The sequence below is a fragment of the Eulemur rufifrons genome, chromosome 6 (assembly GCF_041146395.1).
Source record: "Eulemur rufifrons isolate Redbay chromosome 6, OSU_ERuf_1, whole genome shotgun sequence".
Lineage (NCBI taxonomy): Eukaryota > Metazoa > Chordata > Mammalia > Primates > Lemuridae > Eulemur > Eulemur rufifrons.
The window spans coordinates 77,320,152-77,345,852 of record NC_090988.1 but is presented as its reverse complement, the minus strand read 5'-3'; the positions used below and the strand labels follow the sequence as shown (position 1 = coordinate 77,345,852).

Sequence of the window (25,701 nt, the reverse complement as noted above, 5' to 3'; positions counted from 1 at the left end):
CAGACATACCCAGAATATTGTTCAGCCAAATGTCTGGGTACCCTGTGGTCCTATCAAGCTGATACATAAAAATAGGCATTATAGATGGGTATTCCTGTTACATTCATAGCACCCTGTATGTAGTAATTACCACAACTAATTAATAAAATTTCTTGGCAAGTTATTTGTTTAATGTCTGTCTTTCATCTAGACTGTCAACTACTTCAGGGTGAAGATTTTGTAATCTTGTCTGTATTTCATGTTTAGCCCAGGACTAAATAATATAGAGTAGACATTGTGAAATAGTATTAAAATTAGGGTTGCTGCCCTTCTTTGGACAGCATTGCACTTGGATTCCTTTTGATGTAAGTGGAAAATTCAGACACTGAGAGAGTCTAGTCAAAATGCTTCCTTCTTTTATGCTCTAAAAATGCCTAATACAACCTTTGTATATCCAGTACTGCTCCTATTCTGCCAAATGTGGAATTCTGCAATAGTTCAGACAGTCTGGGCTTTGGAAATGGCATTGCTAAGTGTGAATAACTCAGAATGGTATAGCCTGTAGCCTACACTAAAACCCCACCCATACAGGGACAACGTGTGTGTGTTTGTGTGTGTGCGTGTGAGTGTGTGTTCATTCTGATTCCTTTTATTACTTTCTTCAGGAAGGAAATTGTGAGCCTTTGCCTTGTTGTTTGGGGGTACTAAGTTATATATTTCTTTTTTTTTTTTTTTTTTTTTTAATTTTTTTTTTTTTTTTTTTTTTTTTTTTTTGTTGAGACAGAGTCTCACTTTGTTGCCCAGGCTAGAGTGAGTGCCGTGGCGTCAGCTTAGCTCACAGCAACCTCAGACTCCTCGGCTTAAGCGATCCTACTGCCTCAGCCTCCCGAGTAGCTGGGACTACAGGCATGCGCCACTATGCCCGGCTAATTTTTTCTATATAGATTTTTAGTTGTCCATATAATGTCTTTCTATTTTAGTAGAGACGGGGTCTCGCTCAGGCTGGTCTCGAACTCCTGACCTTGAGCAATCCACCCGCCTCGGCCTCCCAGAGTGCTAGGATTACAGGCGTGAGCCACAGCGCCCGGCCTATTTCTTTTTGACTTTTAAATAAAAACGTTTAAAAGAAAGCAACCATGAATTCTAAATAGAGGACTTAAATAGGAGGTTTGCAAACATTGCATATTCTCCTACCTTGTTGTAGATACATCCTTATTTGTGGGAAGGAACATACAGATTTGGCAGTACCTTGCTCAAGGATAATAAATGGTAGCCATAGGCTGTTGGGACCTACTTCCCAGGTGCTATTGGTATTGTGGGTGTTAGAAATCTCAAAGCTCCATGTAACTGATTTCCCCAGGAGTCTCCCTCTCTGTTCATTAAATTTTTTGCTTACTAGTCAATGACCCCATGTTGGGTCCTAACAATTACTGTTGGATTTTTTTTTTTTTAGAGTTCACAAACCATTTTGTAATCTATTCTAGAACTTTCAGGGAATTAAGATCAAGTTTATAAATAAAATGTCTTCTTTAGAATTAAGTATATTTGCTTCTGTCCATCCTTGAGTCCCTTACCCCTTTACCTTTATTTCTCAAAGTTTATGAAATGTAAAAATTTAAGTCTCTTGCTGAAGAAGGATGTCAAGTGTTGGCAGTAATTAATCAGCCTCTTAAATCTCTCTAGTGCAAGAATTGGTATACACAAAGGCAGCAAATTAAGAGCTCCGTTGTGACAGGAAGATGCTCAGAAAAAATCTTCAGACCTTGAAACTGTGCTCTTTGTGACTTGCTTGGTTCCAGAGTTTCTTAGAAATATTCTCAGCATCTCTTAGTGACTTCCAGGCACAGGCTTGGGTGGATATTGCTTGGATCAAAAACGAAGTGTTAAGTAATCACTGATTTATATTTTTATTATTAATCTACACAGGATATTAAGAATTTTGGTAAGGCTTGATTTTTTTAAAAAATGTTTCTTTTGGTGGCAGTTGGAGACCTCTTATTATAATTGGATCACTGTCATCTTTTATTAAATATGTGAATGCAGAATTGTGTGATATGAGCATGCACAAAGCAGTCTAATCTACTCATAGACTCTTTAATATCTGTCAGAAATTCCCTTTTGAAGTATAAAACATAGGCTCTCTTTTATCTTCATGAAGATATGATCATCACTGCTAGGTTTTGTTGCAGTAAACTTGTTTTAGTATTTCATGTAATCTTTTAACCAAGTCCTTGCTCTTTTCTCTTTCTCCTTGAGTTTATCTTCTAGTTTTTATGTCTCTTATTTCTCAGTCTTTGAACTATAAAAACCGAAACCCTACTTTGATTCTAATGACTGGTCCATGATCCTAGAAGTTAATTATAAAATACATTGTAATAAGCATAATTGTCAATGAGAACAAACAGCCTAATTGTTACTACCTGGTATAAAACAATTTCTTACAAGGCTCTCTGTGTATAAGTTATATAAAAGAACATGACTCAGCAGAGATCATTTTTCTTCCTCCTGTTACTGAAAGCTTGCCACTTGTCCTTGAGTTCACATCAGAAGACCGAGAACAAGTGGTTTGAGGAGAAGGAAAGAGAAATTTATTAGTCAGCAAATGAGGAGGATGGAGACTCCTGTCTGAAATGTCGTCATCCTAATAATAAGCAGAAATACAGAGCTTTTAAAGGGTGGGTTCTCAGCTTCAGGCAATTGCTGTTCAAATGCAGTCAATCATCTTGCTTGTCCCATCCCCATCTCATCTCTGCTGAAGACAATCCTGTGACCTCCACTCAGGACCTTCCTCTGCCAGGTCCAGAGCTGAGCCATCTCTTGTGGCACGCAGGACAAAAGACATTCCCCTGTCCCTCCCTAGACGGCCGGTGTGAGGCAGGGATGTGGATCCTAGTTCTCAAAAAGAGTAAAAAGTTTCTAAAGAGACAAAAACCATTTTTGTTGTTTTTTAAAGGCCATTCCCTCTGTTACATATTCTCACGGTCACTATTTGCCTTCCATATCTATGGAAGGAGGGCTGACTATTCTGTTACACTCCTAAGAGTTTTTAGAAGAGAGAAGGAATAGTAGACAAAAATATTTAACATGGTAATAATAGAAGATACTGCTTTTGTGAAACAAACATGGAGGAATAAATGTCAAAGGGAACCCTCCATTATAATTGTTGAAGCTATTAAGACTTTTTTTAGTCTGCCACATTTAAAATATAAATCTCTGATGACATATATATTTACATCCTAAATAATATATGTAAATGTAGGTAATATGTTGACTTAGCATTTGCATTCAAGGAGACCAAACTGCTTTAACCACATTAACTGACTCCTAGGTCTCTCTGAATTAGGTATGTTTATTTTGGATATTTGTGTTTTGCCTACTTTTGAGTCCTAAAAAGAAAAAAAAAAGGAAAAAAGAAAAGCATTAGCTACATTTTTAGATTTGCATTAGTGTGACTGTGCAATGTAACAGAATTTTTAGACATTTTACAATTAGCTTGCTTTTAAATATTATTTACCTATGTAAGTGATTGGTATACTTGATTTTGTTCCTAAATTTTACTATGTTTTTTGTTACATTTTTTCTGAGTAGGTCAAGTTAATTTGTACATCATTTAATCCCATTTGGGTTAAACTTTTTGGGATAGTAATATAAATAAAAAAATAATCTAAAATAACATGTCAGTTATTACAGAAAGTATATGACATTTCTAAAGGACATTACTTCTTGCTTTTGTTAGATTTATTTATTGAATTCTGTGCATTATACTTTCTAAAACTAACTCTAAGATAATACTTTAAATTTTTGTACAGAGCTTTGAAGTTTACAAAAGCATGTCATACATATTTAATTTTATGTATTGGTATAGACCATTGTCACATAAAAATAAACTAGATATAGTTAATTCTCAATATTTCTTTAAGTAATCTTAAATTGCATGTATGCCAATCAAATTAAATTATTTGACATCATTAATAAATATCAAACATTTTAGATGTCCAAGAAGTTGAGTTCACAAGATACTTGTATTTTCAAAAACACACACACTATTACTTTTGTTGAGGGGAAAAAAAGATCCAGACAATAGAATCCCAGCTTATTTCTACTTGTATAAATCAAGTCATTTAAATAAATGAATTGTGTATGCTGACCTGTTCTACCAATGTGCTACTGGGGATGTATGAAAAAAAGATGTGCATGGTGGTGGAAGTAGAAAGAGGCATAAAGCGTATTGGAAAACTACCAAATGTCCCCTGCAAATGGGCCCTATTCAGAATCAGTAAGCGTATGATGAGTGAAGTGGTTTTGAATATCGCCTTTAGATTCCATGCTGTTACAAGGCCAGCCCTGAACATGGCAACTCTTATTTCCACACACAGTACCTCTTCACTCTCAATTTAACCCCAAAATCTGATGAACCCATTACTCCATACTTGATTTCATGGAACAAGGAGTAGATATAGTTACAAATGATCAATCACAAGCCGTGAACCAAAGCAGCAAGGCATTAACAATTCACACCATTTCGGTCCACTTGCTCAAGCAGAAGATGTGCCAGCATATTTAATGCACAGCTACTTCGTTCAGTTTAAGAAAAAACATGACTCAGCCTGCATTTTCAAAATGGAGGGGACTTCCTAAGATTTCATACTTCTTAAGCCCCAATGTCAATGTTCACCCACACGTCAGCAATTAAAATAACCAGGTGCCCTGTAAAGGTCATAATGTCTAAATTAAATTTTACTCAGGTAAAAACAATATGACCTGTGAAATTCTTCCCTTCAATGCATCACTATTGTGTTTGATCCTATCATACAAATCAATGTCTCTTACAGCAGTATTATAACATTGTAGATCCCACAGGCGATATGCCGTCAGTTTAATAGGATCACTGAAAAACTAAAGCAGCTGTGAAAGATTGCTCTAAGTATGGCAATCGTGTGCTTGTCATTTTGTTCAGTGGAGGAAAAATCCAAATTTGGGTAGGCATCGGTATTTAAGAAAACGACTGCTAAATCTTTTCTCATAAGTACCTTAGGGACAATAAGATTTGACATATAGCATGTAAACAAAAATACACAGCAGCTGTTAGTTTAGTTTTGTTTGAATAAAAATATGCCGATATAAATCAAGCCACATAGGAGACAGTATGCTCTCCGTCATTCAGTCTTCCCAGCAGACTATGCTTTTGAGTGGTGTCTGCTGGTTGATCTGGGATCAGGAGTTTTCCAACTATTACCTAAAGCTGAATAGGGAGCATTAAAACACACACATACCTTGACACTAGCTCAAACTCTCTGCAGGCATACATCCTGGCATGGGAAACAGTTACGTCTTAGTATGTTTTAAGGACTTACTTTGTTTTGACCAAAAAAGACTTTTAGGTCAATTTAATTTAAAAAAATAAATTCTAATTGAATCGGTGGGACATTTCCAAATGTCTTAATGTATTTCTAAATGATGTCTTGCTAGCAACAGCTGAGGATTTTTGAGGCTGAAAGCCACAGCTTGCTGCCGAAGAGCATATATATAGAAGTTTCTTTATAGGTAACTGTGCTCTGGGAAATGCTTTTTTCTTTCATAGTCTCATGTACTCTGAAATGTGAAAATTACAATATTATGTAAATGATGGTTCTGAATATTTAATTGGCATGAATTTTAATTTCGAATTGGAAGCAGATTTTAAAACCTTTGATTATTTCCTGTATATCTTGAAAATGTATGATTAAAAAGTCCTGATCTTTTTAGCTTTCTATAGTATACTCAAATGCAATATGCAAAGTTGCTCTTTTAATGTAAGTTGTGGCTTTTGGAGAGGGATATATATTCTCTAGGTACAGATCTTCACAGAATATTCTAGTCTAAATCTAACTGATAAGTTTGATTAGCTTTGTGGTTTCTCTTTAGAGGGATTTTTGGCTCCTTATCATGAACTGTTCCCATCATATATACAAGTAAGTTCAAGCTTCTTACCACTGATGAAATGGTATTAATATAAAGCCCTCTTGGAGGATGAACAGTTTATTTTCTTATTTACAATTTGAACTCATTATCTGGAATTCTTAGAGGGAATTAGCTTTATTATTTAAAATAGTTATTTAGACATAAATCAAATATTACTGCTCTGTTATTTAAATTTTATCGTGTGCCTGTACCTATAGAATCATGATTTATGACAGGGTAAGATAAAGTACATAAGGGTTTTCCAAGGACTTTTTAAAATACCCACCTCTGGCCTTTTCTTGTCTGGTTAGTGCTTCATTGCCAAATCTTACGGTTTTCTTTTTATATTTATTTTTCTCTTTAGTCACCAAAATAATTTTATAAGGAAAATTAAAATAAAACAATTACATATTTCCTAGATGTGCTTTGAAATTCTAGTATATTCATGTTAATTTATTATATTTTGATCAAATTTTTATTAAGTTATAGAAAGTTACAGTTTCCAAATGACTGTAGATAGTTTGTATTCATGGCCCTAAAACTTATCTAAAAGACTGTCCACAGTATATCTGCAGCATCATTTATTCATCCTGTAGACATTGAGCACTGCTTTTACCAAACTAAAAAACACCATGACCTCAAACCCAAAAGAGTTCAGGATTTACTGGAAGATGAAAGTGGGAGGCGAGAATATACAGATTAATACCTATCAATATGGAAAAAGTAAAACTATAAAAAATCCTATGGGAAACATAGAGGAGGGAGGAATTAATTCTGCCTAAATAATTTAGGATATTTTACCAGAGAGGGTAACATTTGATATGAGCTGTGAAGGACAAGAGTATATTAACAAGTGGAAAAAAGGAGGAAGAAATGCAAAGAAAATGGAACAGCCTGAGTGAGAAAGGTATCAGTTGATAGCTGTGAAATTAATATAGCTACTACATTTGGTCGTATAATCTATTTGCTTATGATGCTCAGTATTAGCTCTGTCCAGTGAAGTTATTCTTTTGGGCTCACATGATCTATCAACATCCTCAGTTTTAGCTCAAAACTCATTTAAATTATTGAATTAATTTTCAATTTGCCTTATAGTCATAATTTGAGATTAAACAAAAGGGATAAAAAGTAATCATTCACATAACTTTTCACCTTTCTGGTGGTGGAAATGACCCCAATGGGATGATCTCATTTGACTAATGTATGCATAATTGATAAATTTAGGGGATGATTAATTTCCAAACTATTTATCTAATATGAATTGATGAGGGCTTACTTAATGAAAATACTGAAAATACAAAAAAGCAAAATGCTTGTCACAATCATGTAAATAGGAGACAGTAGGTGGAATACCTGTAATAAAGACCTTCCAAATATGAAGAAATGTTTGTGTATCGTTATGCACACAAATGTTAAAGGAACAGAAGATAACCTTCTTGAATGAAGCAATATTTCTAAGTAGCAGTCTGAAGAAAGAGAAGCACATGGTTTGTAAGGACACAGAAAATAATATCTGAGTTATTCCATGGGAATCTTTTTTCACTGAGTATACACCATGGGCTTTGCTACCTTGTAACAACATATAGGTTTATGCTCTTTCCAAAGCTGAAGTATGTCCATTGACCTCTCTAAATCATTGCTCCATTTCTTGCATATATTTATATAATAGCCTTTTTTATGAGAATAAAGTTTTTATTTTAGAAAAGGAGAAAAAGAGAACTCTACATAAAAGAGATAAAACCATTGGTTAAGAAACCTTATAAGCTATTATTTGATATAGAATATTGTGAATACCCACTAAAACACATAACAAAATAATTTATACCCATTGAAATCCGTAGTTGAGGTTGAAAAGTCCTTCTTTTTTTTAAAAAAAAATCAATTATTCAATTATATTTTAAAAGTACATTTTAGGCCAAGGCTCCTTTTTTAATGGAGATTTCTTTAACTGCTTAATACATTTTATTTTTTCAATATAACTTATTAGGCTGATTTATACTTCCTTTCCAAGTACTTAGGCATATCATTTTCTTATGTTTTCTGTACCTTCCTAGTTAGTGGAAACATTGTTTGTTCTTGGAGTGTGCTTTGTCTTCCTTTTCAAGAAGATCATCAAAGTTACTAGTTTGCAGCTTCCAAAGAAAGAGCCTTCTAATCCCTAGTTCAGAGGCTAACCTTTATTAGTGCTCTCGTGGTTATAATGAGGACCCTGCTTCCAGCAGGGAGATTCTGGAATACTGAACAGATTATTCAACAAGTTCAGAGCAGATTCTGAAGTCCCTTATAAAACCTGCTTGTGAATACTGCTTTCTTTGCTTTGCTGTTTCTGGTTTCCATAGTATTCCTAATTATATAAATCATGTGGAACTGGGAGCTATTTTCCATCCAATATCAATTCTGACACTGCTTACATTGTGGTATAATTTAAATTTTTTTCTAAGCTGCATTTTTTTCCTTAAATTCTTATGGAGAGTACAAATTCTGATAAAAGAGTTTTGTTAGAAGATCTAGTAAATGCTTTTTTGGAATCCCTTGGGCTGACATAAAGAATCTGAAAGTTATTTTGTGACAAGCATAGATAAATAAAACTGCAGAATCTGATAAAATTTTCTCAGGATGTAACTCATTCAAATTTATCACCTACTTTTCAATTTATTTAACTTTATTTCAATTTAACATCTCTTTAATGTTGTGCCTTTCAATGTTCAAAAAGTATACTAGGTTCAATGAGTGTACCAATTAAATCTATATAAATTAAAATCTAATACATAGTAATATATGGATGTTATAGTAATAAACATGTTATATATGGATGTTATAGCTGATTTTCAAGCTGAGTTTCCTTAGAAAAAATTATAATCAAGATTGATTTATATTATACATTTTTTGAAAGACTTAAGAGTTATAATTCTGAAAATAAGTTCATTTCTCATTTAGTTTTTATCTTTTATAGGTAATTCTATATTTTTTAAAAGTTTGAGGTATTTGTTATGATAAAACTTATGTAGAAAAGCAGCTGCTCTAAGAGTACAAAAATGGGATTGATAGGTGAATTTCAGGAATTAGTTTCTCAAGCTAGCTGAGTGACTTTCATGCACACATCTGACAAGTAAATAGTCATTGGGTAGTAATTTCCTTTAAACTTTATTTACACTGTAGTAGTAGAAAATCTTAAACTCTATTTTCTTCATTCTCCTTAATGTTGAGTATATTAGACAGACTTTAAATTGTGCTTTGGTAGAGAGTTGTGGAACTTAGTGCCATAAAACGTATAACTTTTTTTCCTACAAGAAAAATTTAGCAGAATACCAGTAGCAAAGGCCATTTGCATAACTCAGCCTCTCAGCAGCTCAGCTGAACCTAATTGTAATTCAATTTCCAGATTGCTATGCTAGGCATCTCTGCATAAAATATGCAACATATAACATAACCAATGGCAAGGACTCTTTCATTTGCTGGTGATCTACTTAATTCCTTTTTGTAGTAGAAATATGTACCAGAATAAGGTAGCCAAGACATATAGCTATTTCATATGTTTATGTTTGTGTCACATGTATATACGTTAAATAATGATCAAGTAAAAAAAATGCCCTTTCATATTTCTAGGTTCCCAAGAGTGCCTAAGATTTTATTATTTCTTTATTTCTGGCTTTTCAAAGGAAAATTTAATCTTGAAAAATTTTTCCTAGCTGCCATGTTATTGGACTATTTTACACTAGAAAGACTTCATAAGCTAATCGTGTGAAAAAGCATATAAACATGTCTGTCAAGTCCATATGGATGTTGTAATACAGCCCCACAAGTAAATATCTTTTATCTGTTTACAAAACACGTGCTGGAATAGCATTTTAAATCCTGGATTTAAAATCCTAGTTTATATTCCAGAAACTTAAGAAAAAAGGTATGATAAAATGCTGGCTTAGGATTCTCCCCCTGATTTTTAAACAGTCTTGCCACCCTGTTTTATGGGTTACTTAAGGAATGGCAATGAAAAGACTCAAATAGGATGACTTATAAAAGTGTGGATTATATTTTATGAATAATTTCCAGATGTGATGTTTCAGGCATATAGACTCCTCTACAGGAAGCTATATACTGAAACAACATAGATCTTACAATTTTATCAGGACAATGCAAGTAGATTTCAGCAAGGTTGGTTCCAACTCATCTGTGATAAATGAGAAGATAAGGCAATCAGTGCACACCATGACACTCTGTGCAGCTAGTTAGGCACACTTCAGAACTATTCAGGTGTGCTCACAAAGCTTATGAGTCTTGCATGGGGGGTGTCTCAATATAAATACATCCTTCATGGTGGCCACTGGTAATGCAGGAATTGCCTCTCTAAGACTTAACCCAGGTCAGATATAAATAATAGATGTTAAGAGTTAGCTCTGGTATTGGGGCTGTGTTCCAGGCAGTGTATTTCGGTTGGGTCAAAAGAATTTTTTCCCTTGTTTTCTTGCCTAGTTCCTCTGCTTGAAAAATGCCTGCAAAATTCCATCACACCTTTGCGGGGACCACTTTGGGTCTCTAAGGGAGAAGGTTTCAGCCCCTCAGGAGCTAAGATGTACATCCAAGGAGTTCTTTTGGCCTTGTACCAACGATTAAAGTCTGCAAAAAAATATTATAAACAGGTGAGTCATCCCTCTTTAAAAACTGCTTTATTATATGCTTTAAAAATGTACTTGGTTGTACAGGGGCAATGATTGGCATTGTGTCATTTGAAAAAAAAAAAAGACCTGTGACATGTATTTTGTGAGTTCAGTGCCCATTAGGGAGCCAAAAATGCTTCTTCTCTAATCTTAAAGCCAACAATAATGGGGCTAATTGTATCTATCCTTTGGTATAGGATGTCAAATGTCTCATCTTTTCTTGCTGTGTACTCTGCAATGCAAAGGCGACTCCTTATGTGGAAATTCTGTAGACGGTTACTTTAAATACAACAAAGAATAGTTCCTAAGTCATTTGAAGGTTTAAATGTTCACCCTTCTATTTTTTTATCTAGTGTAAAATCAGATTGTTGAGTAGAAGTTGGGCTAAAATATAACAAATCACATTCTGAGAAATGAAATTGTGAATTAACTTCATGCCAAAAATAACTTAATTTATTTATGCTTATTTAATTTATATGTTTCAGGAACCAAAAGTATAAAAATAAAATTAATACATTTGAATCAAGTTAAACTAGATTTTATCCTTTAATTTCTATGTATCCATTTCATAATTATGTGTGTGTGTGTGTAAAGACTGATATTTTTATAACTATGCATAGGGAATTTCGATTTATCTTAAAGTAGGATTCATGTTGTAAAGCAGAATAATTGATGCCATTTATAAAATTAAAATGAAGTTGCCACATTTTTAAAATCCTCTTTGCACCTGGTTTTTAAGAAGTGAAGTATACATTTTTGCCATGTTAAATAAGGACTGGGTTTTATATGTTGAACTGGGAGGTTCCAGTTTAAAACTGGGTCCATTATCTCAGGCTACAGACCGCTGAAAAATGAATGTTTTGAAAGCATCATGCTATTATTCTCTGTGTGCGGAAAGGGGTGGTAGGAATGGGATGTTGGTCTTAGCGTTCACACAGCACCTCCTGCTGTCTGGTTCACAAAACAGCAACTTATATTGACTAAGAAAATGTGTTAAGGTATCTAGAACTAGCAAAAAACAATCCCATGAGAAAGTTTTATTTGTAAAATGTGTTTGGTTTGCCTCATTAATTGATTTCAGTGGACCCAGAAACAGAATTAATAATCATAGATAAGACTTCATAGTAATATGAAAAAATTCAAACTTATTTTAACATTCTTTATTAAGCTATCATATATAAAAACTAGTATAAAATTTTTATTGTGTTTAGATTAAATTATTTTAACTGAAGTATTTAATTTTAAGATATAATGATATAAAGTGTACCATGAAGAATTGAATTATAATTTATTTGGCATTATGTGATTTGATTCTACTTATTGGAGAGTTTAAAATTATTTAATGATAAAGAAAATATGAGACCATTATCCAATGCAAGAAAAGCACTGCTTAAATTAAATCTAAAGACAAAATTAAACATTTTATAAGTTTTATTAGAAGTAAGGGTGTTAGAGTTAAGAAACATCTCAGAAAGTAATGGCATGCTTTTCTTTGACATTTAAAATTTAAATAGGTATAAAGAGCTGTAACCAGATTTAAAAGAGTTTCGTGCATCGTGAAAAAAATACTGTCAGTTACTTAGTGCTTTGATTCAAAAAATTTCTTTATGACTCAAAATTGATGAAAAATACACTTTATTAAATATTAGATATAAATATGAACAAAATTTAACATTCTTATTGTCTCCAAAATTGCCTATTTGACCAATCTGTGAGAGTTTCAACAGTATGCAAAATTTTAAAATATTTAAAAACATAGGCACTTTGCCATTCCTAATTACACCTTTTTCCTTTCACAAAGTTGTAATAATGTAAAGCTTTGCACTCAAAAGTTTTAATATGATACTTTTTAATGTTTTATTTTAAAATATAAAAATGAAGAAAAAGAAATAGAAATTTTCTCATTATGTATTTCCATGCATTTTTCCATTTCTTTAGACATGCTCAATTATATGTATTCTTTAGTTTCTTTTCTTTTGTATTGTTATACTATGACTTAATTTAAAATTATTTGCAATGTTTAGAGAAGTCACTTAGTACCGTTATCAGGCCATTAGTGGTTAGGTTGGTAAGCCTGACAATATCTTTATTTGTGAGTAGGATTTCATAGCAAATATCCCTCTTAAACATTAATAGGCTTTATTTGAACTGCATTTACTTCATTTGGCCTTTGGGATAGATTTTTCTATTTAATTTTATATTAGATTGTGTTAAGGAATCTTTAGATAGGTGAAATGGATGTGGATAATGATTCCTATTTCCTTAACAAATTTAAGTTTATAACTTATGAAATTATATTAACTCTTGATATCATTTCTATTTATTTCACTTTTGGTATCACATATAAAAACAACCATACTGTTTTGCTGTCAGTTGAAAGATTATAGGCTTCTAATTTTGTCATTCTAAAGGAAATTTCTTTTAAATAAATTGCGATAATACAGCTTTAAAAGAAAAGTCAGGGCTACTGGTTTTATGTTTACAAACTTATTCATTTTTCAATTTTTAACTTTAGCTTGGCTATTATAGCATGCAACTGAATTAAGCACACTACATTAGGATGGTCTTAAATATATACTGATTCGTATGTATTAAAATGAGATATTATATTTAGGACAGCATAAAGTCACTTAGTCTTAGATTTATCACATTTATTTCCTTAAAAGTGGAAACATCTTAGAAATTGCTCAGAGCTAAGCAGAATCTATTTAATTGGTAATCTTTGAAATAGCATAAACGGGTTCCTATGAAATGTAGTTAACACTTTCAGCGACAGAGCCTGTTCCATCTCATTAGCATTCTTGTTATGTAGTGGTGCTGTTGGTGGGGGTGTTGAAGTAGGAATGCCATTGTGTCGAGTTCTAGTGTTTGGGGACAAACACTGCTGTGGAAGGAACGTGTGAAAAGGCCACAGTCCTGTCAGTGAATGAGGAAGGCTGTGCTTTCTGTGTGCTTCAAGCAGGGAAGCTGTCATTCATAGGCCTAACACAGCTAAACAGAGGCCAAAACACAAGGCTGCACTACCTTTTAAAATGATATTAGTGATTTTTAAACATGATCTTCTTTATTTATGATCTTACATAGAGCTTTTAGTTGCTGTCAGTAAACAAAATATGTCAGTCTGTTCAGAAACACTGTAGAGATGCGTGAAAGTCCATGGAACTGTGCCAGGCAGCTATACAAATAATGATTCGGAATGGCTGATGGGCAATGTTAAGTACAAATGTGATTTTTGGAAAACATTCATTTCTGGAAATGTCTTTCCAATTTAAATACTCCTTTATTTTTTTTTCCCCAACCAAAAAAATTCCTGAAGACTTTAACATAATGAGTATATATATAGCACTGTTTTCTTTAAATACAGTTTTCGAAAGAGCTCAAAAACTTTCAATTTTAATAATTTAAAGCTGTTCACAGTATAGTTTAACAATCCTTATAGATTGCATAGTCATTTCTGAAGTTCAGAGAGAAACAAAGGAAATTAGTATTATAATATTTTGATAAGTACCATATTAATTATGAAGAGAGTCTTAATCCCTGTGTTGGTTAAGACATAAAACAAGGCATCAACTGTGGATATAAGAAATATGATGGAATTTTTAATCCTACTCCTCATTTTTAGCACTTTGAAAAGAAATGATCAAGTTGAGATTAAATTTTAGCAGGTTTGATTACTTAAATAGACAACAAATATTCTCAAATATTTCTTAAATTGTTGGGGCATTTTTTAAACTCTGGCAGTGTATTGAAAAACACTGGCAATTTCTATTTGTGTTTGAAGCTACAGGGAAACATTTTGTTTCTATAATTTTAATCTGGAAATGTGTATTTGGACTATTTGTAATAAATCATTATTTAGTAAAGTTTGTTGAGTACTATATAATTTTTGGCCTGAGTGATTTAAAAAATTTTGTGTATATGTGGTTCTTTTTGTTTATAAATTTAAGCAAGGTAACTTTTTGAATGCTATTATATACTGTAAGTTCCATATTTGATATATCGTGTTTGGAAATCTCAGATACTGAATTTGTATTTCAAAATTAGATTTCACTTTTTAAATTGGAGCATATTGTAAATTTATTTGTGGGCATATTATTAAATGAGGAAATGACCATCTAACTTTAGTATATATTGGTTTTTCAGTTTAAGCTTGAAATGTATTTTATTAATATGCTAAACTAAGCTATGCCAAAGCACTTAGATTTTGTTTTAAAAAAATTGTGTACATTAATGCTGGCTCACTTTACCTACACTTTCAATAAGTTTGATAATTATATATCAAGAAATAATAATGATATAATTCTATTCAGAATTGATTCAGCTCAAAATATGCTTGAATTACATCTAGTGCTAACAGAATTTGTTTATTGCAAAAAGTATTTTTAAAGGAATCTTAGTATTTTAATTTCCCATAAAAGAAATGTTGAAAGTTTGTCTTTTTAGATCCTCTGCCAATCAAAATCATATATTGGTCCTAACATTACAGAAGGAATAATGTTTCTATTTTGTTTTCTATATATACTTTAAAAATTGAGCTGTTTCCTTGATTTAGCCTTTTTGGGGCAATACTCAAAATATTTCAATTTTTAACAAACTTCTTAATGTCTTTTGAAACCTTGGAACAAAATCTATAATATATAAACATAACTTACTATTAAAAACATGAAAAATGTGGCAGTCATTTCAAAATGAAAACTACTTTTGAAGGTTCTGATAAGTAATTTTTTAGAATATTAGATTGTTTGTAGATTTGAGTGATTGTTGATTTTTTTTCCCTGAAACCAAGCTGCATTCTAGTTACTTGAAGTATTTTAAGAACCTTAAACTTGTGTCTTTTTCTAAGTGTCATGCTTTGAGCAGGCCTAACATCAGTTAAATGAAGTGAAAATTGCATTCTTGTCTTGATAGAGATGAAAATGGATTTCTGGTCATGAAATAGATGTAGTTGTCACTTTTTAAAAAAGGTGTCAGCAGTTTGCTTCAGTGAGTAAGGTGCCAATTCAGTATGGCAGTAAACTTGTGATCTGAGCAATCAATAAAATGCTTCAATAACTTCTGCTTCATTACACTTATAATAAGAGGCTATAGATCCATGGCACATAAAATGTTGATAAAGAGGATATGTGGGGATCGACTGTGACAATTTTCTCAAAAGTACAGTAAGTGCAATATTGCCATCTAGAGTTTGTGCATAGGTAATTATAATAGAGAGGGGGGAAAAGGAGACCGTGGAATAAAACAAGAAGTGATATTGAAATACTGTTTATTTTCCTTCATTTATTCATGACACATGTATCTTCATGGAACATTTCATTTGACTTGTCATAAAGCTGTTTAGGTCAGGAGAAAATTTTCAAATCTGTATTTTTCTCTAATTCTCTTAGACTTATACTACCAGATGTCAAATATGCATCTCTGGCTCAAAATTGAACTTTTTACCATGAAAACTATTTATTAAATAACTCAGTTTAGAAAAAAATTGGACTTACAGATTTTTCTTTTTTTTGTAGGGTAATTCAGTTATATAAAAACAGAGAGCTTTATTGACATCTCAATTGTGTGCCTTTCAATTAAAAATTATCTTTATTAATATTAAATACTCCTTCAAAAAATAAGAGCCAATTTACTTTGAAAATGGCATTTTGAAATAAATACATTTTATTAATACTTAAAAATTGCAAGGCTGATGAAAAGAAAAACATTTCCTCCTTATGTAATTATGAACATTTTGATGAAAAATGAGTTCCATTTGGGGATTGTCTAGGAACATGTCCTTATCTTTATTAACGGATTAAAAATATTAGTTTTCACCTTATTTTTCATTAATTAAAAAATTATTTAAATTATTTCATTCTATAATACTTTAAGTCAACTAATATAGAAACATTTAAAACCAAGCATTATTGAACCTTTTCTCCTTCTGAATTTGTGACTGCATAATAAAAAATTTTATAAAAATCTGAATTTTTATGTTTTGTGATACTTAATACAGATCAAGTAAACTTAATATGGATATAGATTGACTTAATAAGGAAAGTTGACTAATCTGGAAAGGATTATTACTTTTATTCTTCCGTTTATCTATTTTTCTATTAATATAGACAGTTTTTATAAGGTTTTAGAGCTAAGCCTTTAGGTTTCTCTGAGAAGAATACTTTGGCATTAATACATTGTTAATGCATTTTTTCTAATACACTGTTTAGATATTTTGTCTTTTCATATTTCTATGTGTGAGTCACTTCTTTAATTGTAAAAAATGGAAATGATTATAACATAAATTTATTTTCATTTTCTGACCAAACTTTCGTCCTCAGACATCCTAATGTTATATTATCTCTACTTATATTTAATTGAAGACAATTCTTTAGTTAGAGGAAGATATTTTATTTTGAAATTTCTAATCAAACTGAATAGAAAATGTTACATTTTAAAACCCCCAAATAAGGATAGAATTGTTCTGGTAAAGTAAGTGAAAGTAGACTTGACAAATGTTCTTTAAATTACTCAACCACCTACAGGTATTATTGCCTATGACTCTTTTGAAATGAGAATAAATTTTATAGAGTTACAGCAGCAAAGTGAAAGAGTGTGTTTGATAGATTCCCCGAACAGTTTCAACACCCACAGGTATTATTTGTAAGAAAACAATCATGCCGAGTCTTCAGCTGGTTAGAGAGGGCACAGCATTCTATCTTCACCTGACATCCTATCTGTTCTGTCAACATTCTGGGCCCCCTGCCTGCCGCCCCCTCCTCCCAAAACAATAATGCTCACTGAGAGGTTTGTGTGAATGGACAAGAATATGAATGTTTTTTTTTTTTTTTTTTTTTGCCTTGAAGAACTAAAACAGTATTGAAGGCACATTCTTATGGGGAGGGAAAAAAACTCTCTTCAGGATTGACTAGTATTTTCTCTTTGCTATTCAAATGGATCAATGTTGCCAGTGACTGCTAGTTAACATTTTGATAATTGAGAAGTCTAATGATTGATAAAGGAAGACTCTTAAGTGTAAATGTTTTGGGAATCATTGCTTTGCTTCATTTTACTCAGAGACATAGTGATTTCTTCTTACCCCTTGTCAATAGCATTAGCTTGAATAAACATCAATCTTACAACAAACTTCTGATTTTCAAATAATGTAATTCATTCTTTACTTATATTTTATATATGTAGCAAAAGATGGGAATGAATATAACATTAATTTATTTGTCTAATCAATAAAATTTTCCCAATTAACAATGTTACAAAATAAATTTTACATAGTTTCCTAAAAAGTAATCAGTATCCTCTTATATTTCTAAAATATTTGAAGTTCTTGAACATAGCCAGTCATGCATTGATAAAAGATATCGCATAGAAAAAGTGATTTATTAACACTTAATTTATGTCATTGGGAGGCAAATGTTGAAAGTTTCAGAGAAGAGACTTGTAGCATAAATAAAAGGTGTTGGAAAGATCTTTAGCCTTGGCAACCACAGATGAGTTGTATCTTCTAGAGCTGTATTGCCCAGTGCACTATCCCATGTGGTTTTTAAATGAAAATTAATCAAAATTAAATAAAATTGAAAATTCAGTTCCTCAGTATCACTAGCCACATTTCAAGTGCAATGGCTACATTATCACTGAAAGTTCTGTTGGACAGTGCTGTTCTAGAAAGAAGAAGTTTGGTCAGATACCCCAATTATATACTTCTGGCACTGGATTCCTCATTCTATAACTAACAAAATGACAAAAAAAATATTTTAACATGATCAGGGTTCAATTCAGTACTGGTTATGTAAGGTACTCTAGTCTTCACAAAACAAAACAAAATGAAAATTTTGAAAACAAAACAAAACCCACATGGTTCATAATTTATTCACTATCTAACCACCAGGTGGACACCTTAAGGCCCTTCAGTGTCTCGGGATCTCTATAAATGAACTATATATAGTGTGGCATTTTTACAGACTACTATTATGGCAGTCACTGATTTAATCTTGTTTGGGTAGCTCTCCCCTGCAAGAAAAGAAGTAATTAGACAACCAAAGAAGACAAATTCAAATGATAAAGTGTTGAGTATTTCTTATGTGCTCTGCCTGTGTATTAACCAGGGTTGAAAATGCAGGAGAATTCTCCAAGACCTTACCCTTAGGAAGCTTACTTTCTTTTTTCATTTTTTTGCTTCTTTGCTTTTTCAACACACTAGTTAACATTCCCTTAACATCAGCTTCATAAGGGTAGGGATTTTTGTTCTTTTGTTCTCTCTTGTTCTCTGTTGGAGCCCCAGCACCTAGCCACCAGTGCCTTGACATATAATAGGAGTTCAAAAATATTTGTTGAATGCTGAATGAATTCAGGTCTTGTCTAGCCCTCAGGTTAGGCTCTCAAGTCATCATGCTGAGCAAAATTAGCATGTAGTTTTTTTTTTAATTAAAAAATTTTTAAAATTATTATGGGTTAATAATAGTTGCATATCTTTATAGGGTACATGTGATGTTTTGATACAGGCATACAGTGTGAATTAATCAAATCAGGGTAATTGGGGTATCCATCACCTCAGGCATTTGTCATTTCTTTGTGTTAAGAACATTCCAATTCCACTCTTTTAGTTATTTTAAAGTATACTCTTATAGTTGACTATGGTCATTTTGTTGTGCTATCAAATGTTGTTCATTCTCTGTAACTATATTTTTGCACCCATTAACCATCCCCACTTTATCACCTCCTCTCCACTATCCTTTTCAGCCTCTGGAAACCATCATTCTATTCTCTATCTCCATGAAATCAATTTTTTTTAATATTTAGCTCCCACATATGAGTGAGAACATGAGAGATTTGCCTTTCTGTGCTTGGTTTATTTCACTTAATGTAATGTTCTCCAGTTCCATCTATTTTGTTGCAAATGGCAGGATTTCATTCTTTTTATAGCTATATAATATGCCACTGTGTATATGTACCACAATTTCTTTATCTATTCATCTGTTGATGGACACCTAGATTGATTCCAAATCTTGGCTATTGTGAACACTGCTGCAAGAAACATGGAAGTGCAGATATCTTTTCAATATACTGAATTCCCCTCCTTTGGCTATATACCCAGCAGTGGGTTTGCTGGGTCATATGTTAATTTTATTTTCAGTTTTCCTGTTTTCCATAGTGGTTGCATTAATTTATATTCCCACCAGCAGTGTCTGAGGGTTCCCCTTTCTCCACATCCTTGTCAGCATTCATTATTACCGTCTTTTTGATAAAAGCCATTTTAACTGGGGTGAGATAATATCTCACTATAGTTTTGGTTTTGATTTTTCTGATGACTAAAGATGTTTCGTATTTCTTCGTATATCCGTTGGCCATTTGTATGTTTTCTTTTGAGAAATGTCTATTCAGATGCTTTGTCAATTTTTTAATCAGATTATTTCATTTTTTTCTTATTGAGTTGTTGGATCTCCTTATATATTTTAGTTATTAATCCCTTGCCGGATGCGTAGTTTGCAAATATTTTCTCCCATTCCATAGGTTGTCTCTTCACTTTGTTGATTATTTCCTTTGCTATGCAGAAGCTTTTTAGCTTTATATGATCCCATTTGTACAAATTTTGCTTTGGTTGGCTATGGTTTGGGTGTATTACTCAAGAATTTGTTGCCCAGACCAATGTCCTGAAGCATTTATCCAATGGTTTCCTTTAATAGTATCATAGTTTCAGGTCTTAGATTTAAGTCTTTAATCCATTTTGATTTTATTTTTGTATATGGTGAGAGATAAGGGTCTAAGTTCATTCTTCTGCACATGGACATCTAGTTTTCCCATTATTGAAGACACTGTCCTTTCCCCATTATATGTTCTTGGCACCTTTGTTGAAGATAAGTTCGCTACAGATGTATGGATTTATTTCTGGGTACTTTACTCTGTTCCACTGGTCTATGTATCTATTTTTATGCTAGTACCATGATGTTTTGGTTACTGCCGGTCTGTAGTATATGGTAATTTGAAGTCAGGTAATGTGATTCCTTCAGTTTTGTTCTTTTTGCTCAGGATGGCTTTGGCTATTGTGGGTCTTTTGTGGCTCCATATAAATTCTAGGATTATTTTTTCTATTTCTGTGATTAATCATTGGTATTTTGATGGGGATTGCATTGAATCTGTAGATTGCATTGGGTAATATGGACATTTTAGCAATATTGATTCTTCCAATCCACCAGCATGGAATATCTTTCCATTTTTTTGTGTCCTCTTCAATTTCTTTCATCAAAGCTTTATAGTTTTCATTATAGAGATATTTCACTTCTTTGGTTAAGTTTATTCTTAGATATTTTATTTGTAGCTATTATAAATAGCTATTATAAATATTAATTTCTTGTTTTCTTTTTTAGGTTGTTTATTGTTGGCATATAGAAATGCTACTAATTTTTGTATATTGATTTTGTATCCTGCAAGTTTACTGAATTTATCAGTTCTAATAGTTTTTAGATGGAGTCTTTAGATTTCTCCAGATACAAGATCATATCATCTGCAAGCAAGGATAACTTGACCTCTTCCTTTCCAATTTGTTTGCCCTTTATTTCTTTTTCTTTTCTAATTGCTTTAGCTAGAACTTCTAATACGATGTTGAATAACAACGATAAAAGTAGGTATCCTTGTCTTGATCCACATTTTAAAAGAAAGGCTTTCAGTTTTTCCCCATTCAGTATGATACTCATTGTTGGTCTGTCATATATGGCTTTTATCGTGTTGAGGTAAGTTTCTTCTATCCACACTTTTTAAACAGTTTTTTATCATGAAGGAATGTTGAATTTTATTTTTTTTATTTTTATTTTTTTTTTTCTTGTTAGATACAGTATGTCCTCATAATGTATACATTGTAATGTTGAATTTTATTAAATGCTTTTTCAGCATCAATTGAAATGATCATATGGCTTTTGTCTTTTGTTCTGTTGATATGAGGTATCATGTTGATTGATTTGCATATATTAAACCACCCTTGCATCCCTGGGATGAATCCCACTTGATCATGATGAATAATCTTTTTAATATGTTGTTGAATTTGGTTTGCTAGTATTTTGTTGAGGATTTTTGCATCTATGTTCATCGGAGATATTGGCCTATAGTTTTCTTTTTCTGTTGTCTCTTTGTCTGGTTTTGATATTAGGGTGATACAGGTCTTGTAGAATGAGTTTGAGATGATTCCCTCCTCTTCAATTTTTGGGAATAGTTTAAGTAGGATTGGTTTTAGTTCTTCTTTGAATGCTTGGAATTCAGCAGTGAAGCCATTGGGTCCTGGGCTTTTCTTTGATGGGAGACTTTTTATTACTATTTCTATCTCATTACTTGTTATTGGTTTATTTGGGTTTTGGATTTCTACCTGGTTCAGTATTGGTAGGTTATATGTGTCTAGGAATTTATCCATTTCTACTTGGTTTTCCAATTTATTGGCATGTATTTACTCATAGTAGTCTCTAATAATCCTTTAGATTTCTGCAGTATTAGTTGTAATGTCTCCTTTTTCATCTCTGATTTTATGTGGGTCTTCTCTCCTTTTTTCTTAGTCTGCCTAAAGGTCTGTCTATTTGTTTATCTTTTTTAAAAAACACGTTTTTATTTCATTGATTTTTTTGTATTTTTTGTTTCAATTTTTTTATTTCTGCTCTGATCTTTATTATTTTTTTCTTCTACTAATTATGTGCTTGTTTTGCTCTTGTTTTTCTAGTTCTTTGAGACGTATTGTTAGGTTATTTATTTGGAGCTTTTCTGCTTTTTTGATGTAGGCACCTATTGCTATAAACTTTCCCCTTATTACTGTTTTTACAGTATCCCATAGGTTTTGATATCTTGTATTTTCATTTTCATTTGTTTTGAGAAATTTTTAAATTTCTTTTTTAATCTCTTTATTGACCCACTGGTCATTCAGGAGCATATTGTTTAATTTCCATGTGTTTGTATATTTTCCAATATTCCTCTTGTTATTGATTTATAGTTTTATTCCGTTGTGATCAGAGAAAATACTTGGTATTATTTAAATTTTTTTGAATTTTTTAAGAACTGTTTTGTGGCCTTGAGAATGATCCATGAGCTGAGGAGAAGAATATGTATTCTGCAGCTGCTAGATGAAATGTTCTGTAAATATCTATTGGGTCCATTTGGTCTATAGTAAGTCCAACATTTCATTGTTGATTTTCTGTCTGGATGATCTGTCCAATTCTGAAAGTGGAGTGTTGAGGTCTCCAATGATTATTGTATTGAGGTCTATCTCTCTAGCTCTGATAATATTTGCTTTATATATCGGGGTGCCCCCTGTTGGGTGAATATATATTTAGAATTGTTATATCCTCTTGCTGAATTGGCCCCTTTATCATTATATAACTACCTTCTTTGTCACTTATTATAGTTTTTGTCTTAAAATCTATTTTATCTGATAGAAGTATAGCTACTCGTACTCTTTTTTGGTTTCCATTTCCATGGAATATCTTTTTCCATCTCTCTATTTTCAGTCTATGTGTGTCTTTAAAAGGGAGGTGTGTTTTTCTTGCAGACAAGATATATTTGGCTCCTGTTTTTTATCCATTCAGCCATTCTATATCTTTTGATTGGAGCATTTAGTCTATTCATATTCAATGTTATTGATAGGTAAGGACTTAATACTGCCATGTAGTTATTTGATTTCTGGTGTTTTGTGGTCCTCTTCCGTCCCTCCTCTCCCTCCCTCCCTTCTTTCCTTCCATCTTCCTTTGTTAAAAGTGATTTTCTCTGGTAGTGCATTTTAATTTCTTGCTTTTTATTTTTTCTATATCTATTGTAGGTTTTTTGTTTTAAGGTTACCATGAGGCTTGTAAAAAAACATTTTATAACCAACTATTTTACACATATGACAAATCTGCTTACAAACAAACAAATAAACAAGCAAACAGAAATTCCACCCTTTAAATCCACCACGCCAGCTTTTTAACTTTTTGTTGTTTCCATCCATATCCTTTTATGCAAGCTATCTCTCAAAAAGTTATTGCAGTTAGTTTTGATAGGTTTGTCTTTTCATCTTCCTACTCAAGATATAAGTGGTTTATGCACCACAATTACAATAGAGTATTCTGTATTCTGTATTTGTGTAGTTACTGTTACCAGTGAGCTGTACACCTTCAGATAATTTCTTTTCCTTTTTTTGGGGAGAGGGGGACAAGGTCTTGCTCCATCACCCAGGCTGGAGTGCAGTGGCATCATCATAGCTCACCGTAACCTCATACTCCTGAGCTTAAGTGATTCTCCTGCCTCAGCCTCCTGAGTAGCTGGAACTATAGGTGCACACCACCACTCTTGACTAATATTTCTATTTTTTATGGAGACAGGGTCTTGCTCTAGCTCAGGCTGGTCTCTAACTCTATTACTATGTTGAATAATAGTGGTGAGAGTGGGCATTCTTGCCTTGTTCCTGACCATAGAGGAAAAGCTTTCAGTCTTTTACTTTTGAATATGATATTAACTATGGGTTTTTCATATATGGATTTTATTATATTGAGATAATTTTCTTCTACTCCTAGTTTGTTGAGTATTTTTATTATAAAAATATGTTGAATTTTGTCAAATGCTTTTTCTGCATCAATTGAGATGATTATGTGGTTTCTGTTCTTCATTTTGTGAATGTGTGGGGTATTATATTCATTGATTTTTCTATGTTGAACCATCCTTGCATTCCAGATATAAATCCCATTTGCTCATTGGCACTTGATATTTGTGACCTTTCTGACTTTCAACTTTGTTTCCTTTTGGTTCCCAGGGGAGATGTGAGAATTTGTGGGTCTCATCTTTGCTTATTCAGGGCATAATTTATATCACATATTTTATTAAATACATTTTTATACAACTATTGAGACTTTTATACATATATTTTGTCTGTTAATATAGTGAATTATGATGATTGATTTATTTTTATTTTTATTTTTAAATTTAATTTTATTTATTTATTTATTTTTTGGAGACAGAGTCTCACTCTTTTGCCCTGGTTAGAGTGCTGTGGCGTCAGCCTAGCTCACAGCAACCTCAAACTCCTGGGCTTAAGCAATCCCTGCCTCAGCCTCCTGAGTCGCTGGGACTACAGGCATGCGCCACCATGCCTGGCTAATTTTTTCTATATATTTTTAGTTGTCCAGATAATTTCTTTCTATTTTTCAGTAGAGACGGGGTCTTGCTTTTGCTCAGGCTGGTCTGTTGATTGATTTTTAAATGTTAAATAAACGTTACATTTCTCAGATAAATGATGATGATGTATTATCTGCCTTATATATATTTGAATTGATTTTTGAAATACTATTAATGGTTTTTATATATCTATTTAGCTTTTCTCTGATCATGAGAAATATTGGCCTATAGTTTATTTTTCTTCTAATGTTTTTGTTTGACTTTGGTATTAGGGTAATGCTGGCTTCATAAAATGAGTTGGGAAGCATTTCCTCTTCTATTTTCCAAGTTTGTTTAGCATCTGTGTTATGTCTTAAATCTTTGGTAAAATTCACAAATGAAACCATCTGTGTCTGGAGTTTTGTTTGTAGGTAAGTTTTTAATTATGAATTAAACTTTTTAGTAGACATATAGCTATTTATGTTATATAATTATTTTTGACTGATTTTTAGTAGTTTAATAATTTTTGAATGAATTTATCCCTTTAATCTAAATTGACAAATTTATTGGCATAAATATTTTCATAGTATTCTAATATCATGTATTTGAAGTCTGTAGAATTTGTATTTTAATTCTTTGTGTTGATACTTTCTAGCCTCTCATTTTCTCTTAACTGATACAGCTAAAAGTTGATCAATTTTATTGATATTTTCCAAAAAATGGCTCTTGATTTAATTTTCTACCTTTGGTCTGATATTTATTTCATTGAATTTGTGCTTTATTAATTTATTAACTTCTGCTTATGTAGGTTTTAATTGATACTTCTTTTTCTAGTTTCTAAAAGTGAAAGCTTAAACCATTGATTTTAGACCTTTCTACTATTTATTTATTTATTAGAGACATGGTCTTGCTCTGTCCTCCAGGCTGGAGTGCAGTGGCACAATCATAGCTCACTGCAGTTTCAAACTCCTGGGCTCAAGTGATCCTCCTACCTCAGTTTCCTGAGTAGCTGGAACTACAGGTGCACACCGCCATGCCTGGC

General features: G+C 32.3%; 1 protein-coding gene across 2 annotated transcripts in view; it reads left to right on the top strand.

The window, feature by feature from the left end:
• Positions 1-25,701, top strand: part of DCDC1 (doublecortin domain containing 1) — a 376,416-nt gene that overhangs the window by 63,193 nt on the left and 287,522 nt on the right. For both annotated transcript variants that reach the window (XM_069469763.1, XM_069469762.1), the window contains exon 7: positions 10,390-10,556. In XM_069469763.1, coding sequence (XP_069325864.1) covers positions 10,390-10,556 — 167 coding nt within the window. The remainder of the gene's footprint in view (positions 1-10,389; positions 10,557-25,701) is intronic.